We start from the raw sequence: 18512 nt of genomic DNA on the forward strand, positions 1-18512 counted from the left end.
GGTAGGTTCAAAATTAGTATTTGGCAAAAACTCTGATTCTTTCCTTATTAGTTTCACTATTTTGTATTGTTTTACCAATTTAAGATGATTTCTTCTCCTTGCAGCCAGGTAGTCTTAGCTTGCTCCCACACTATTGAGCACTATAAATGGAAAGGTAATGGAGAGCCAGGCTTTCTTAATTTACCTTTATTAAAACTGTACTAGGAATTGAACCCAGGGCCTTATACATACTGGGCAAGCTCTCTGCCTCTGAGCTTCATCCCCAGCCCCCAGAGCCAGGCTTCCTGAACAATATGCATTTTTCTCTTTTTATCCCACCTCTGAAAACCTGCCCCCCAAATGCTGGTGACAAACCACCAACAGGCTGCTGGAGTTCTGTCATTGTTATGCACAATATTCTGTTCATTTCCTATAGGCAACACACATCATATATAGTTCTTTCTTTTAAAAATTACTATCAGAGCCAGGTGTGAGGCTAAGGCAGGAGACTAGCAACTTCGAGGCTAGCCTTAGCAACTTAGCAAGACCATGTCACAAAATAAAAACAAAGGACTGGAGATGTACTTCAGTGGTAGAGAACCCATGGTTTCAATCCCTAGTTCCACCACTACCACACACAAAAAAAATATAATTAGCTCTTCTGACCTGTGGAGTTCCATATCCATAGAGTCAACCAACCATGCACCAAAATATTAAAAAAGACTATCTGTACTGAGCGTGAGCAGTTTTATTTCTTGTCATTATTCCTTAAACATTACAGTATAACAAACATTTGCATAACATTGTCATTGTATTAGTCTAATCTAGAAATGATTTAAAGTGTACAGGAGGGTGTTATATGGTTTACATGCAAATATTATACCCTTTTAATGAGGAACTTGTTTTCCTTACTATATGGAAATTAAATGTATAAGACACTCTTTTACCTTGCCAAAGAACAAAATCTGCTTAAGGATAGGCAATATCAAATACTCCTTTCAAAGAGGAGACTGGCATTATTTTTCAATATTTTAAATATATGTGTCCTTAAGCCTTATAATTTCACTTAAAATTTTATCTCATAGATGTACACACATAAGAATATATGTTTAAGGATGTTTACTGATGCAGAATTTATATAGAAAAACCTGGAAGCACTCTAAATGTCCATATAGCTAAATAAATGGTGGCATTACCCATATAATGGATATACTCACCTAACCGTTTAAAAAATGAAAGATTTATAAGTATCAATATGGACCCAAAAAGATGTGTTATGAAAGGGAAAAAAGAGGTGTGATGTAGGACCGTGTGGATAGTATGACACATTCATATAAAATCTGGATATTCACATATACAAAGTGAGGAATTTTCAGGAATTATTATACAAAATTGTTAGTCATGGTTACCCCTGAGGAATAGGACCATAGTTTTGACTGTAAAGAAATAGGTTTTGCTATTTGCATATACCGTGTCCTATTTGAATCTGTGTGTGTGTGGTGTGTGTGTGTGTGTGTGTGTGTGTGTGTGTGATTGAAAAAATATGTTAACTTCTTAAGGTCAGACATCAGACTTGACCTCTTTTTATTTCCCTTTTATGCTTTGTTTTAGCCAGGTAATTGCCATTAGATTCTCCTCAGGTCTCTGGTGAACTCTAGTTTTTTTTCTTTTCAATGAGAGAGAAAAGAAAATTGACATTTCTGGAGACAGGCAAACAATAGAATGGATTTGGAGAAGTTAAAATATTCTAAGAAATTTACTCTATCCTCGCCATCTTTCTGTATATGTGGGGGGTAGAGGGAAGAGGGATACAGAAACTGTTTTTTTTTTTTTGTGTGTGTGTGTGTGTGTGTGTGTTCTTTTTTCTGGAGGGAGGGCAAGTATATTGATCAAGGCAGATATAGTTGGAAAATAATCCTGGGTACTGTCTGGAGTTAATGAAAAGGTGCTTAGGAGGGTTTGAGAGTCCACAGATGAAGCTCCAACAGGGACAATGCTGGGATTTACATCCAGCAGCATGGAATTTAGACCACTCATGGAATGTTCCGCAACTACAGCTCAAGGGATTTTTGTTGTGGTAGTGGTGTTTGTTTTTGAAGTGCTAGGTATGGAACCCAGATCCTCATGTATACTAAGCAGGCACACTACCACTGAACTATACCCCAACACTACATCCTAGACTTTTATGGATCTGAAGTAGAATCATTATGTTTTCTTGTGGTCCCCTTCCTCCATAGGATAGGATTAAAATAATTCAGTCAGGAGTACCAACTTATAATTTCCAGCACTGCTTGTGAATATTCAAATTAATAAGCTTTTCTGTAGGGCAATCAGATAAGATATATTGAAATCGTTAAAACCATGTAAATCTGGGGCTGGGGAGATAGCCCAGTCGGTAGAGTGCTTGCCTTGTAAGCACAAGGCCCTGGGTTCCATCCCCAGCACCCAAAAAAAACATGTAAATCTTTTAAGATGTTTCTTTTTTTAGGAATTTATCCTAAGGAAAAATCAGAAAAAATAAATATAGTTTCAAATTCAAGAATATTCATCAAAACTTTATTTGTAATAACAAAAAGATGGAAAATCAACTTAAGTGTTTTATTAATAAGGGCATGGTTCAATAAATCATGTGTATCCATTAAAGATATCAGCCAACTATGGTGGCACACATCAGTAATACCAGTGACTTGGGAGTCTGAAGCAGGAGAATGACAAGTTCAAGACCAGCCTCAGCAACTTAGTGAGGCCCTAAGCCACTTAAGTGAGATATTTTCTTAAAAGAAAAAATAAAATGGTTTGGGGATGTGGCTCAGTGAGAGTACCCTGGATTCGGTCCTGGTATCAGACACACACACACACAGAATCATCAATGACTCCAGTATAGAACTAAAATATTTTTATTGAGGTAGAATTCACATAATGCACAATTAAGCATTTTAAAATATTTTAAGGAGTCAGATGACAAAAAATGTTCAGTATGATGTTAGATTTCTGAATATATATGCATAGGGAAAAGAGGATGAAAATGTGTATAATGGTCATTGCTGGATGATAGGATTATGGTAATTTTTATTTTCTTCCTACATTCTGTAGTCTCCAAATAGGTTTATGTAACTTCTTCATAATCAGAAATAGATGAGCCTTAAAAAAGAGCAAAAATCTCTTCCAGGTGTGTACTCAATTGGAAGCATGATTATAATGGCAGTGTTTCTCATATGATCTCAAAGGAATAATTACCTACATTTCCTTTTCCCTTCCATTGAATCAAAAAATTAAACATTTGTCTTATTTTATAGGTAAATGCCAAAGACCTTGATCCAAAATATGCTCATATCCAAGTCACTTATGTGAAACCCTACTTTGATGACAAAGAACTCACAGAAAGAAAGACTGAGTTTGAAAGAAATCATAATATCAACAGATTTGTTTTTGAAGCTCCTTATACTTTATCAGGCAAGAAGCAAGGTTGTATAGAAGAACAGTGTAAACGCCGTACCATCTTGACTAGTAAGTAGGACATTTCATGTTAACTTCTTATTTGTCTTGGTCCTTTTTGATAAACACAAGTACCATCTGGCTAGCAGGAACTTGTAACTGAAATTTTAATCATATGTTGTTTTACTGTTCAGTTACAAGTTTGTACAAACATGTCCTTGTGATAAACCATCATTTTCCCATATGTTATTCATGATTGCTTAGACATGTCTCAAACAGAGTTTATCCCTCAATCCTGAAGCAGTAGGTTCTATATAATACCTTATGCATATTCTAGAAAAAGCATGGGGAGAATTAAGCACAATGAATTTTTTCCTTTAAATTAACTATTTGAATTTGATTTTCTAAATTTAGTAAATCAATCTTAACATTTTTAATAGCTTCAAATTCGTTTCCCTATGTGAAGAAGAGAATTCCAATAAACTCTGAACAGCAGATTAATTTAAAGCCAATTGATGTTGCTACTGATGAAATAAAAGATAGAACTGCAGAGCTGCAAAAACTTTGCTCCTCTGCTGATGTGGACATGATTCAGCTTCAACTCAAGTTACAGGGCTGTGTTTCTGTGCAGGTAAGTTGTATTAAATGTTTCCTAATGTTTCTCTTGCTTTCACACAGGCATAGAGAAAGCATTAATTGTTGTGTGTTATGCTCTCATGAGTGCAAAAACCTGTATAATTTATTAACTTAATGAAGAAATTATGTTTAATTTCTATAAATGTCCATAACATAAAAGGACTTTAACACAAATCCCTCTGACTAACCAAGTCCTATATTTACATATCAGAAATCATTAACTAATTTAAGTAGAGTATCATCTTTCCAGATTATTTGCTTTAGTTAATGATTTTTCACATAAACTTATTGTAAACATAATAAATACATTTCTCAGATACAAGTTTTTTATGGTTTTGTCATGTTTTTGGTGATGGGGATGGAACCCAGGGCCTTGTGCATGCTGGACAAACAGTCTATGACTGAGCCATGTTCCCAGCCCTTGAGGTTTTTAATAAAAAGGAGAAATTCAAAAACTTCTTTTGATTGCATGCTGGTAATTCTCTCATTTTTCTCCTTTTGTAATTTAGGTTAATGCTGGTCCATTAGCATATGCAAGGGCTTTCTTAAATGACAGTCAAGCCATCAAGTATCCACCTAAGAAAGTAAATGAGTTGAAAGACATGTTTAGGTAAGTGTTGAGTAGTTTTTAGATTAGACATTTATTCTTTTCCTTGTTTTCTTCTAAAAACAACAACAAAGTATTTACCAAACAATACCCCTACAAAAAAAGGACATTCTCTGTGTACTTTTGCAATAGCTAAGTGACCTCCGGATGCTACTTTTAATAGTGAGGAAATACATGATCTGTTTCATGCTACAGGATATTAACAATGCCCCAGTGACCCAAGAGATTAAATGTGCCAACTGATTTTATTGCTTTGGATATTTTAAGTGACACAAACACAAACCTACATTCATTGTGTGATTTCCTTCTTTGCCCGATTGACCTTGTGTTATAGCATTTCAGACCATTTAGGGTAGAAGTAAAAGTGGGGCTGGAAGGGTTGCAGAGGCTTATTCCTATTCTGTATTCTTGCTTGCACTTGGATTCTGCCAGTCTAGGACATACAATATCTTGTGTGCATTGAGCAACCCTGTATGCTAAGGTATATCTGAATGAACCTTACATTAGAATATCTGCTGAATTTATAATAAGGGTTTACATTAAGGAAAAGAAAAATAGTTGAGTCAAACAGACTAAGGATAAATATGATAACCTATCTACTCATCTGCTCCTGACATGTCATGCTCTTTTCCTGTCTCTGTGTTACCAACTATTTCAGGTTGCAGAGTAACCAGTAGTCATTCATTCACCAATATATATTAATAATACCTGCCTGGATCATACAAAAGACTGTACTAGTTGCTCTGATAGGGATATAAACCTATGGACAATGAGGCACTTTGTCTCCTAAGACATACATTCTAATTGTGGACATTAAACAAAAACAAATGATGAAATAATGAACCTTTATGTTAAGTCCTGAACTCCCTATCCCCAATCTTGACAGCCCAAGAAATGTACTTCACACCTATAGCTTCTAACACTGTACTAGGCACATAGTAAACTGAAAATAAATTCTTTTTGAATTAATGACTTACTGTCTGCAGGTACAAACTAATGTTAACACAACTTGAGCTACATAATAGCAGGTAAATAACTGAGCAAGCAGGCTTCCTAGAGGATATATGCTTTGAGCCAGATTTAAAAGAAGATACGAAATCAGGGCAGAGGTGGAAAAGGAGAAGGTACTGCAAACTTAGGAAGTGACATTAACAAGTGCACAGTGAAAAAATACAGAATTCTATTGTTCCTTCTGGGCAAGCCATGGTTAAACTGAATTATGAAATTGATTGTCAGTGAGACTTGCTAAAAATAAATAATGAAACCCTTATCTTTGATGTCCATCCACAGGAAATTCATACAAGCATGCAGCATTGCACTTGAACTGAATGAGCGGCTAATTAAAGAGGATCAAATTGAGTACCACGAAGGACTAAAGTCAAATTTCAGAGACATGGTGAAAGAATTGTCTGAAATTATTCATGAGCAGGCAAGTATTAAGACTGGTTCGAAATAAAAACATGATCTGGAGTTCCTAAAGTCTTACTTGGCAAAATCTATTAGTTTGAAATGTGTTACCTTAAAATGATTCATTCTGTACTTTAAAATCTATTCATGTTCTCTGCAACCAAAGTTGAAACAATTACTTTAAACTGTTACTGAAGCAATTATTAGTAATAAATCATCAGAGAAAGAGAGAGAGAGAAAAGCCAAGTGGAAAGAGATTATCCCCAATGGGGGAATACCATCAAAATAAAAGACCAGTGAAGTAGAAGAAGGGGATTGATGGGGAGGGATGAGGGACAAGATAAGGGAAGAATAGTGGAATGAATTTGATCTAACTTCCCTATGTACATACATGATACACCACAGTGAATCCCCCCATTATGTATATCCACAAGATACTTAAAAAAAAAAAAAAAAAACTAGAGAAAAAGGAAAGGGAAGGGAAGAGGGGAAGAAAAGGGAAAGTGCTGGGGACTGAATGAGAGCAAATTATACTTCATCCTCTGAACTGCTCTGATGCTGAATACCCTTAACTGTCCATACCCCACCTGGTAAAAAACAAGGACTTTGGGTCACTTCCCCCAATTTTGCCCTCTTTCAGCTGGAAGTAGCTTGGAGATGTGTCGCCTTTATTTCCATAGAAGTGGAATGTAGAAGTTGACAGTGGGAAAAAGTAACAATATCCACTTTATGCTTTGAATATAGCCCTTGCTGCTCTGCCAGTGCAACTTATTTTTAAAACAGACATGTTTCTTTCTCTTCTTCTCTTCCTGCTCCTCCCTAATCTCAAGGGAAACAAGATTACCTTTCCTTTCCCATTTTAGGCAGATTGTCTGTCCTAGAGTACTCACCCACCATAGGAATGAAGTAATCCAGACTTTGGGGATGGTACCGGAAGATCTCAGAAATGATTATCTCCCAAATTAACAAATGAATTTCAACTCCAATAGAAAACAAATGGAATGTAGCCTTTGAATCACCTCTTTAAAAGCCTCCTGTTTCTGCTGAAGGGCAGAATCATAGCTTCTGGGACAAGAGTCTGCGTTTCTCCTTTGCTAGCCAAGCAATAAACCTTTTTCCTTTTTCAAAAACAAATTATACTCCATACTTTTATAATTATGTCAAATGAATCCTAACATAACTAAAAGAACCAATAAAATTAAAAAAATAAAAGTTTAAAAAAAGATGCAAGTAAGGTACAGTGGTACATGCCTGTGATCCCAGTGGCTCAGGAGACTGAGGTAGGAGCGTCTCTAGTTCAAAGCCAGTCTCAGCAACTTAGCAAGACCCTATCTCTAAATAAAATTATTAAAAAGGGCCAGGGATGTGGCTCAGTGGTTGAGTGCCCCTGGGTTCAATCCCCAATAGCCAAAAAAAAAAAAAAAGATACAATGCCCAAGAGTTCACCCCCAGTGACCCAACTTCTGCAACCACACCTCATGGGCCCAGAGTTACACACACCACAATTCCTTTCAAATTAGTATGGACCAATTACATTACAGCTCTTTTATAATCTAGTCATCTCACCTCAATATTCCTGCATTAACAGGAGCTTTGGGGGTAACACCTCTTTTCAAACTATAACAGATCTCTGTAAGAACCCAGAAACTACTCCGGACGTGGGAACTCACATAAGAGAGTTTATTAAGCAAACAGGCAGAGTGTCTCCCTGCAGGATAAGAGAGACAATGAGAGGAAGAGAGAAAGAGAGAGAGAGAGAGAAACGGAGGAGAGAGTATGAAAGTGAGGAGAGGAGAGAGAGAGAAAATGGGGGAGTATCCTTAAGCAGTCAAATTCCGTGGGTTAACGGGACCAATAATGGAGAAGGATACTTGCAAGCTGACTTATGAACCAGTAGCTAGCTAGGATGTTCACAGACTGACAAGTCGTTGGGAGGCGGGGAAATGACTACAGCAGAAAGGGCGGGGGAGCAGCTTTATATTATATTAATCTCTAGCACCAAAATTAAAAGGAAAAAAATTAGCTGGGTGCAGTGGCACATGCCTTTATTCCCAGTGACTCTGGAAGCGGAGGCAGAAGGATCACAAGTTCAAAGCCAACTTTAGCAATTTAGTGAGACCCTTTCTCTAAATAAAATATTAAAAAGGGCTGGGGATGTGTCTCAGTGCTTAAGCACCTCTGGGTTCACTCCTTGGCACACACACAAAAAAATTAAAATCGTTAAAAGAAATAAGACGGGTATGGTGGCACACATCTGTAATCACAGCTGCTCAGGAGGACCACAAGTTCAAGGCCAGCCTCAGCAATTTAGATAAGCCATCAACAACTTAGTGAAAACTTGTCTCAAAATAAAAACTTCTGGGGATATAGTTCAGTGGTTAAGCGCCCCTGACTTCAATACCTAGTACCAATAAATAAATAAACAAGGATAATTATAACATTTCAGGGAATATATGTTCCTTTTGGGTGGGAGCATGGGTACTGTGAACCTAGAGGCACTTTTCCACTGAGCCACAGCCCCAGCCCTTTTTGTTTTAGATTTTGAGATAGGGTCTGGCCAAGTTGCTGAGGCTGACTTCAAGTTTGCAATCCTCCTGCCTCAGGCTCCAGTCACTGGGATTATAGACTATGGCACCCAAACAGGGAGTATATATTCTTAAGGCCGGCCCTGAAATGAAGAATTTCATTTGTCCTAGAATCAGCATTGCAGTGCTGGGGATTGAACCCAGGGCCTTGTATTTGTGAGGCAAGCACTCTACCAACTGAGCTATATCCCCAGTCCTAGAATCAGCATTTCAGTGATTGCTTGAAGGCAGTTACCTGCTGTGGGAAACTGTCACACAAATGGTGGGCTTACAAATACACCCAGTGCTTGGTAACCAAGGAACTGTGGTACAATGATGAGGAAAACCAGAGGAGGGATGCTAGGACAACAAAAAGCTAGTCAAATTTTCAGTGAAATTCTGAGTTTATTTTGTTTGCTTTTTCTTAGGACTGTGGAAGTCAGGTGCGGTGGTACACACTGTAATCAATTCCCAGTACTGCTAAAAGGAATGGGCTGCAGGAAATTTAATCACAGTTAGCCCAAGGTTGCACTGAATGATGAGATTTCTACTTTATTTCCAACCATTGTCATCTCAGTACCAGGAATCAGTCAACCAGACTTTCATCATCCCATATATTTAATGAGTCCAGTCATTCCAATCTCTTATGTATCCATTCTTTTTTTAAAAATTTATTTTTATTGTAAACAAAAGAGATATATCTTGTTTCTCTGTTTGTACATGAAGTAGAGGCATACCATTTGTGTAATCATACATTTACATAGGGTTATGGTCATTCTGTTATTTTTTCCTTCCCCCCACCCCTCCCACTCCTCCCATCTCTCTTTTTCCCTCTATACAGTTCCTCCTTCCTCCATTCTTGCTTCCCTCCCACCCCCTGTTATGTGTCTTCATCTGCTTATCTTGATGACTGGAAATCTCTTTTTTTGGTACCAGGGATTGAACCCAGGGATGCTTAACCACTGAGGCACATCCCCAGTTATAAATTTAGGGACAGGGTCTCGCTAAGTTGCTGAGTCTGGCTTCAAATCCTCCTGCCATAGCTTCCAGCATCCCTGGGATTACAAGCATGCTGTACCATGCCCAGAGATTGCTGGAAATCCTGTTGGCTTGATCCAGGAATCCGCATTCTGCATCTTCCTGACCGATTTAGGAATGAGTACAAACAGCTCCAAGTCATTCCTTTACTGACAGCTTTGAGAGGCTCCTTTTTCCTTTCTTCCCAAACCATCCATGTAATCAGGACTAGGAAAGTGGGGAAGCTTTACCATCTGTACCTCAAGCTCATCCCTGAGAACAATGGGTTGTACCTATCTTCAACATCACCGTTCTGAAGTATATACTGTCATCAAATAGACTACAAAATTGGTTCCTAGGAACTAGTCAATAAATTTCTATTACTTGTAATACATAGAAAAAAGCAGCAAAAACTTCTTCACAAAAGATATAAAACAATTGCACATGCTGAATTAAGTGAGTATATGCTATTCAATGGTTATTTCATTTGCATGCAGCTGTGTGACCTAGTCTTAAACTCTTAATTATTCAAATGACCTTAAAATTATTCAAATTGAAAGCAAATTATTTAATTTACTGTTACTACTATGATCAGGATATTTAGAGTGGTCACCTTATAAAGCTTTTTTTCCCCTGAAGCATGGAATTTTTTTTAAAGTTAACTGTCGTTTTCCCTTCCTGTCTGTATTGTTATTCCCTAAACTATGGCTATTTTTATTTGTTGTCGAGACCAATAATTTAGATGCTTGATATTATATATTGTAAGATAACCAAGAAAACTCTTAGTTTCCATTGGTTATATTTATGCTGGTCATTGAATTTATAGTGAATTTTTGTAATTCAATTAGTATTTTCCATTAGATTTTAATATAAAAGCTTTTTGCCTGATTTGGTGGTACATGCCTGCAATCCCAGAGACTTCCAAGACTGAGACAGAAGAATCACAAATTCCAGGCTGAACTCAGTAATTTAGCCAGAACCTCTCTCAAATTTAAAAAAATAGAATAAAAGGACTGGGGATGTTGCTCAGTGGTAAAGCACCCCTGAGTTCAGTTCCCAGTACTAAAAGAAAAAAGCCTTATTCTGTCATATACTTTTATTTCGTTTTTTGGTACCAGCCATTGAACCTAGGGTAGCTTAACCACTAAGCTACATCCCCAGCCCTTGTTATTTTTTATTTGGAGACAGGGTCTCACTAAGTGACTTAGGGTCTCGCTAAATTGCTGAAGCTGGTCTTAAACTTGCAGTCCTCTTGCCTCATTCTCCCAAAGTCGCTGGGATCACATGACCTGGCTATCCTAAGCACATTTATTTTTTCCTTATTTTTGTTTTGTTTTGAAACAGGGTCTCGCTAAATTTCTGAGGCTGGCCCTGAATTTGCAATTCTGTTCCAACCTCCTAATTTGTTGAGATTAAGGCATGCACCACTGCACCCAGCATACACTTCGAGATTGAAGCTAACAACAAAATAAGGCAAAGTGTAAATGAGTACAGAAATACAAAATGCTCTGTTGAGCGCCATAAATGATTACTTAACAGAAGACACAGGTTGGATATTCCTTGGCCCTTTTTGATGTGGTCTATTTCAGTATACCAAAGTATACAGTCCTTTTAAATTTTCTTTAAACTTATGAGATTTTAAAAAGAAATTAAATTGTATTAAAACTGTTAATTGCAGATTTCTTAAACTGAATTGAGTTGGTAGTGTTCATTGTAGTACCTGTTTGGTATTTTTTGTAATTTGTTGTCAGTGAATACCTTGTTTGCTTGTCACATCTAACAAGCATTGAAAATCAGTCATCTCTTAAAACACTAGTTTTACTTTTAGATTAGTGTCATGAGTTAAGGTTTTTATAGAAAGAAACTTCTCAGGGCTGGGGTTGTGGCTCAGTGGCAGAGCCCTTTCCTGGCATGTTTGAAGCATTGGGTTCAATCCTCAGCACCACATATAAATAAATAAATAAAATAAAGTATTTTGTCCATCTACAACTAAAATAAATATTTAAAAGAAGAAATTTCTCTATTATATGCTTTATTTAAACTTTATGATCTGTAACATCACAAATAAGATGGTTGAATACTGCCATCATAGACCAATTTGAGGGTTTAACATTGAAGTTTCAAAACTGTCTTTAAGACCAATTATTGGAAGCTTGAGACCTACATTAGGACTTAAAGAAGTGTCATATAATGCATACACTATTCTTACCCTCCATCTAATCTAAGATCTGTTACCTTGGCTTTCTTTTCTTTTTTTAAAAAAATTTTTAAACATTGTTTTCAGAGATTTTTTTTTACTTTGTTTATTTTCGTATGTGTTGAGGATCAAACCCAATGCCTCACCCATGCTGGACAAGCACTCTACCACTGAGCCACAACCCCAGCCCTGCCTTGGCTTTTGATCACACAAAATGGATCATTTTAAAAATATTTATACTAATATGAATGTACATGTTTATATACTTATGGGAATATAACACTTATATTTTTATGTTGATTAAGTTCTTCCATTTCCAAGAAAAATCTTCTGTATCAATTAGCTCATATAATTGTAGTGTCTTTTAAAATATATGATTCTCACTTTTTTCTTCATTTAGTATTATTTCTAAGTTTACATGGAAAGAATATAGGTTTCTACATATTTGAACAACCCCACGGGTGATATTGAGAACCACTAGGTTAGAAGATGATCCATAAACTCTGTATCAAAGATTGGTTCAGTGTTTAGAGCTTGTATGATGACCGTTTGTTGAAAAAAATATTAAGATTACATTCTCTTGCTTTTTATTGAATTTTGCATTTATGAATATTTGTTTTTCTTAATAGTAACCAGATTTTTTCTGCTTTTTTGATATGCTGCCTTTGTAAAACAGCTTTGAAGACTTAAGTTGGTAATGTTATTCTTTACTCTTTCTGCTTTTTGTCTTTTTAAATAGCTCATTGTCAGTGATGAATTGAAATATGCCTGTAATTTTATATACACATTCTTTTTTGGCAGTAGCTGTTTTTCTCCATGATAACCTTGTGGATTTCTTTTGTTTTAGATATTACAAGAAGACACAATACATTCTCCCTGGATGAGCAACACATTACATGTATTTTGTGCAATTAGTGGTACATCAAGTGACAGAAGTTATGGTTCCCCAAGATACTCAGAAGTATGAAGAAATGCAGATGTAAATGACAATGAGACTGACTTTCTCAGGAATATTCGGAGCTGTGCAAATGTTAAAATTTTAAGATTGGATATACATGGAGTGTTTCCTCCTGACACCAAAAGTTTCATGCTTTCAAACAGGGTGCTTACATATTTGTAAATATTTAAGCAACTTGAAAGTGCCTGGAAATTGCACCACTGTGCTTGGTTTGTACTTTTTTAGGTAAATCTATATGCTGAAAAGTAGAGCTCAGAAATGTTAATTCAGTTTGCTTAATTATTGCTTAAAACAATAAAGGTACTATGTAAAATTATATAATGGAACCCAATAAAAGGTAAAACTTATTTGTAATTAGAAGTGAAGGGCATAATACATTGAGTTTAACATTTTTCTCGATAAGAAGCTCAGTTCATTATCATACTAATCTTTGGGGGAAGAAATTTGATTAAAATTTCCATAAAACGTGGATATTTCAAACTGGGGAACAATTTGAATTCTTGCCTATTAGTAGTCAAGGTTAGACCGAAGGAACCAAAAGCATTATTCATCAGAAAAATTTCAGAAGGAAAGAGTGTATGTGGAAATGCCAAGTTTACTGTTCCTTGCTGTTTCAATCTGGTGATGCTAGATATTCCTAGGTTTCCCCAGTGAGCAGTATTTGTTGCTAAATTTGGTCTGTTTGTCCATAAAACTAAATAAAACATTTCTGAGAATTTACAGTCAGTACATCCTATGCAACTTCAAACCTTTATCAGCAGTCCAAGGTGGGAATTTTGTAATGATTGTTTTCTTCAGTTGCAGGGTTATCAAGCATTTTCATAGAACTTGATAGTTACAGCATGTCTTGGGTCAGTCTACATAACCACCACAGGTTTAGCAACTGCTAATTTGGGATTACATTTCTGTGTATGAAGAAATCTCAGATTACCTAAATAATTCAGGAGAAACCAACATATGCATGATACCAATAATTTTGACTGCCTCTAGTCAAGTTCTAGACTTACTTTCCTTATTTAGTCTAGCCTGTTTTACAGATGAAAATGAGACATTGAGATATAAATGGATTACATAGAGCCTTGGCTTTTAAAATACTTTGTGATTAGGTAAATCTTACAGATTATGCTCCTGGATTGGCCATTTTTCTTTACATGTCATTTTTACGTTTTTAGGGAAGAGCCAGGTGCAGTGGCACATACCTGTAATTCCTAGCAACCGGGAGGCTAAGGCAAAAGGATCTCAATTTCAAGGCCAGCCTGGGGAACTTAGCAAGACCCTGTCTCAAAATAAAAAATAAAAAGGGCTGGGGATTTGCACTCAATAGTTAAGCATCTATGGGTTTTCTTCCTGTTACTAAAACAAATTTAAAAAATACTTTTAGGGACGGATGAACTTATTTATTGAAAGTTAATTTTGTATTTTAATGGGAAACTTGGAAGTTTTCAGAGGCAGTTTGCAATTTCCCTAATATGGTGGAATAACCAGTAGAGTAAGTTTCCTCTTTAAAGTGAGCATATCTGTCATTTATGTGTAAAGAACTGTCAACTACAATGAATACTACTGTCTGAGAATAAGGCATCTTGGGGACACTCCAGCATTCTTTTGTCAACAACTAGTTACTGTCACACTCCCCAGTACAGTATATGCACTAATGGTGACTTTTTAAAAAATTATAGTACATGACCTCTGCGCCCAAGTAGCTTGCAATCTAGTTGAGTAGGCAAGATATCAACAAAGTTAAATAGTACAAGAATTAGCAAGGTAAGACATGAAAAGTTGTATATGAATATTGCCAAATGAACAACACTGTCTATAATTCTCATCACATGCAAGGAACAAGAGGTCACTGTGTGTTATAAATATTTAGAGGGAGTTTCATACACAAAAGTAAGCTTCAAGCAGGCTTCCAAAAATGGGACCAATCCAGGCGTGGTGGCACATGCCAGTAATCCCAGCAATCCCAGTGGCTTGGGAGACTGAGGCAGGAGGATCGAGAGATCAAAGCCAGCCCCAGCAACTTAGTAAGACCCTGTCTCTAAATAAAATACAAAAAAGGGCTATGGATGTGGATCAGTGGTTAAGTGCCCCTGGGTTCAATCCCTGCTACCAAAAATAATAATAAAATTAAAAATGGGACCATAGTCTAGGCAGAAGTAATATTATGAGCAAAGGTACAGAAAGAGTCAACAGAAGTTCAGGGAAGGTGAGAGCAATTTTGTTCAAGGGGCTGGTAGATGATAAATCTAAAAAGAAAATTTAGACTGATTTTGGAAGGCCTCAAATACCAGGCAAATGATTTTTGGACTTAGAATGTATGGGGAGGCAGACTAGATTTTTAAAGAAATATCTTGGGCTGGGGATATAGCTCAGTTGATAGAGTGCTTACCTTACAAGCACAAGGCCCTGGGTTCAATCCCCAGCACCGCAAAAAAAAAAGAAATATCTTGCTTTATTAAATGTTATTTTTAGAAATTTAATGTTTTTATATTACTGCCAGGTGTATTTCTTGTGGAGAGAGATGGAAATAAAACCGTTATTTAAAGTACACAATTCAGTGGGTTTTTAGTATATTCACAGTTATGCGAACTCACCACAATTTCAGAATGTTTTTAGCAATCCAGAGAGATCCACATGCATTAGCAGTCACTCCCCAACCCCCAACTGCTACCCCCAGCACCTGGCAATCACTAATCTATTTTCTGACTTTACAGATCTGCCTGTTAAGGACTTACCATATAAATAGAACCATACAATATGTGGCCTTTTGTGTCAGATTTTTTTCACAGAGCATAATGTGTCCAAGGTTCATCCATGTTGTAACATGTATATACTTCATTCCTTTTCATATCTGAATAAATATTATTTTGTATGGGCACATCATATTTTATCCTTTCATCAACAAATGGATTGTTTCCACTATTTATTATTTCTGCTATTATGAATAATGTTGCTAGGAAGATCATGAGTTCAAAGCCAGCCTCAGCAACTTAGCAAGGCCCTAAGCAAATCAGTGAGACCCTGTCTCTAAATAAAATACAAAAAGGAGCTGGGAATGTGGCTCAGTGGTTAAGTGCCTCTGGTTTTAATTCCTGGCTTCAGTTCTTTAGGGCATATGTGTAAGAATGGAATTCCTGGGTCATATGGTAAAGTTTAACCTTTCAAAGAAATGCCCGACCATTTTCCACAGCAACTGCACAATTTTACATTCCCACCAGCAGTATATGAGGGTTCCCATTTCTCCATGTCCTTGACAGCACTTATTATTATCTACCTTTTCGTTTACTGCTTTCCCAGTCGATGTGAAGTGGTTTCTCCCTGTGGTTTTCATTTGCATTTTTTGCATTTCTTCAATAGCTAATACTGTTGAGAATTCTTTTCATGTGCTCATTGACTATTTTTATATCTTCTTGGGAGAAATGTCTATTTAACTCCTTGACTGATTTTTAAATCAGGTTGTGTTTTTTCATTGTTGACTTACAAGGGTTCTTTTTTATAATCTAGATGCAAATCTCAGATATATGACTCAAATATATTTCTCCTATTCTTATTTTTAATAGATGGGGGTCTTTGCTGGGGATGACTGGAGGATGTAGCTCAGAGGTAGATCACTTGCCTAACACATTTGAGGCCCTGGGTTCAATCCCCAACATCAAAAGAAAAAAACAAAGAATAGTCAGAGATGGGATCTTACTTTGTTACACAGGCTGGTCCCCAACTCCTAGTTTCAAGCAATCCTCCTGCATCAGCCCCCTGAGTAGTTGGAACTAGAGTTATACTGTTACTCCCAGCTTTAACCTGCCTTTTCACTTTTGTGATCGTATCTCTTGAAGCATGAAAGTTTTTAACTTTTATTTTTTCAGTGTTGGGGATTGAACTCAAGGGTGCTTTATCATGGAGCTACATCTCCAAACTTTTTTTTTTTTAATTTTGAGACAGAGTCTCATTAAATTTCCAAGGCTGGGCTCACATTTGTTCACCCTCTGCCTCAGCATCCCAATCAGATGGGACTATAGCTGTGTGCCACTGTACCCTATGAAAGTGTTTAATTTTGGTAAAGTCCAATTTATGTTTTCTTTTGTTGCTTTGCTTTGGCGTTATATCTAACAGGACCTTGCCTAATCAAAGTGGCTAGAGATTTGCACCTATGTTTTCTTCTAAGAGTTTTTATCATTTTAACTCTTATTTTAATATCTTTGATCCACTTTGAGCTAATTCTTGTATATGGCATGAGGTAGAGAGTCCACATTTTTTGATGTTTGTATTTGATTTTCCCTGCACCATTTTTGAAATGACTACTTTTCTCACATTAAATTTCCTTGGCACCCTTGACCAAGTTTGTGGTGCACACCTGTAATCCCAGCGACTTGGGAGGCTGAGGCAGGAGGATTGCAATTCTGAGATCAGTCTCAGCAATTTAGTGAGGACTTTTCTCAAAAATATAGGGAATGTAGCTTAGAGGTAAAGCACCCCTGAGTTCAATCCCCAGTATCTATTTTTCATCTACCTATCTATCATCTTTCTATCTATCTGTATATTTTCCCTTGGTACCCTTATCAAAAATTAATTGATCATAAATATACAGGTCTATTCTGAACTCTAGTTCTATCCCATTGATCTATGTCCCTGACCTTATGCCAATGCCACAATGTCTTAGTAAGTAGTTTATAATAAGTTTGCATTGGGAAGCATAAGCCATTTAACTTTATCCTTTTTAAAGCTTGATTTGGATACTCTGGACCCCTTTCCATATGAGTTTTAGGATCAGCTTGTCAATTTCTGTAAAAAAAAAGGCAGCTGGAATTTTGGTAAGATTTGCTGTGACTGTGGATTTCAATTTGGAGAGTATTGCTATCTTTTTTTTTTTTTGTGTGTGTGTGTGTGTGTGTTACTGGAGATTGAACCCAGGACTTCATGCACACTAGATAATAGCTCTACCAGCTGAGCTATATCCCCAAACCTGAGTATTGCTACCTTAAAAATATTATGTGTCCATAAACACATGACATTTTCTATTTATTTTCTTTTATCTTTAGTTTCTTTCAAAGTTATATCATTTTCAGTGTCCAAGTCTTGCACTTTTGTTAAATTTATTCCTTAGCATCCTATGATTTTTTGATGCTATATATGGAGTTGTTTTCTTAATTTTTGGATTGTTCATGGCTAATTTATAGAAACAACTGACATATTTTTCTTTTATCCTAATACATTGCAGTATTCATTGTTAGCTTTAATAAGTTTTGTATGTGATGGGTTACCTTTGTGTTTTCTCTAATTAAGATCATGTTGGGGCTGGGGATGTAGCTCAGTTGGTAGAGTGCTTGCCTCACAAGCACAAGGCCCTGGGTTCAATCCCTAGCACCGCAAAAAAATAAATGTTATCTTCAGATAGAGATAGTCATACTTCTTCTTTTCCAATATTGACAGCCTTTATTTCACCTTCTCACCTAGAACCTAGATAGGAATTTCTATACAATCTTAAATGGCAATAGTGAGAGCAAACATCCTTATCTTATTCCTGATCTTTGGGAAAACACTTTCAACCTGTTACATTTCAGTATGGTGTTAGCTGTGAGTTTTTCATAGATGTTTTTAAGTCTGGTTCAGAAAGTTTCATCCAACACGATTTGCATCTGTTTTTGGATTCAGTTTTCTGTCATATAGGGATCAATTCTTCATATGATCCCTATGTGACATATAGGAAAATTAATGTAT

At 36.4% G+C, this 18512-nt stretch overlaps 1 protein-coding gene across 2 annotated transcripts in view; it reads left to right on the top strand.

The window, feature by feature from the left end:
• The window catches only part of Dock11 (dedicator of cytokinesis 11), a 183688-nt gene extending 168056 nt beyond the window's left edge, over positions 1-15632 (top strand). For both annotated transcript variants that reach the window (XM_047535641.1, XM_047535642.1), the window contains 5 exons: positions 3276-3486; positions 3855-4045; positions 4560-4660; positions 5948-6086; positions 12690-15632. In XM_047535641.1, the coding sequence (XP_047391597.1) occupies positions 3276-3486; positions 3855-4045; positions 4560-4660; positions 5948-6086; positions 12690-12809 (762 nt within the window). In that variant the 3' untranslated portion in view covers positions 12810-15632. The remainder of the gene's footprint in view (positions 1-3275; positions 3487-3854; positions 4046-4559; positions 4661-5947; positions 6087-12689) is intronic.
• Positions 15633-18512: the final 2880 nt, after the last annotated feature.

Source organism: Sciurus carolinensis, chromosome X (genome assembly GCF_902686445.1).
Source record: "Sciurus carolinensis chromosome X, mSciCar1.2, whole genome shotgun sequence".
NCBI classification, from domain to species: domain Eukaryota; kingdom Metazoa; phylum Chordata; class Mammalia; order Rodentia; family Sciuridae; genus Sciurus; species Sciurus carolinensis.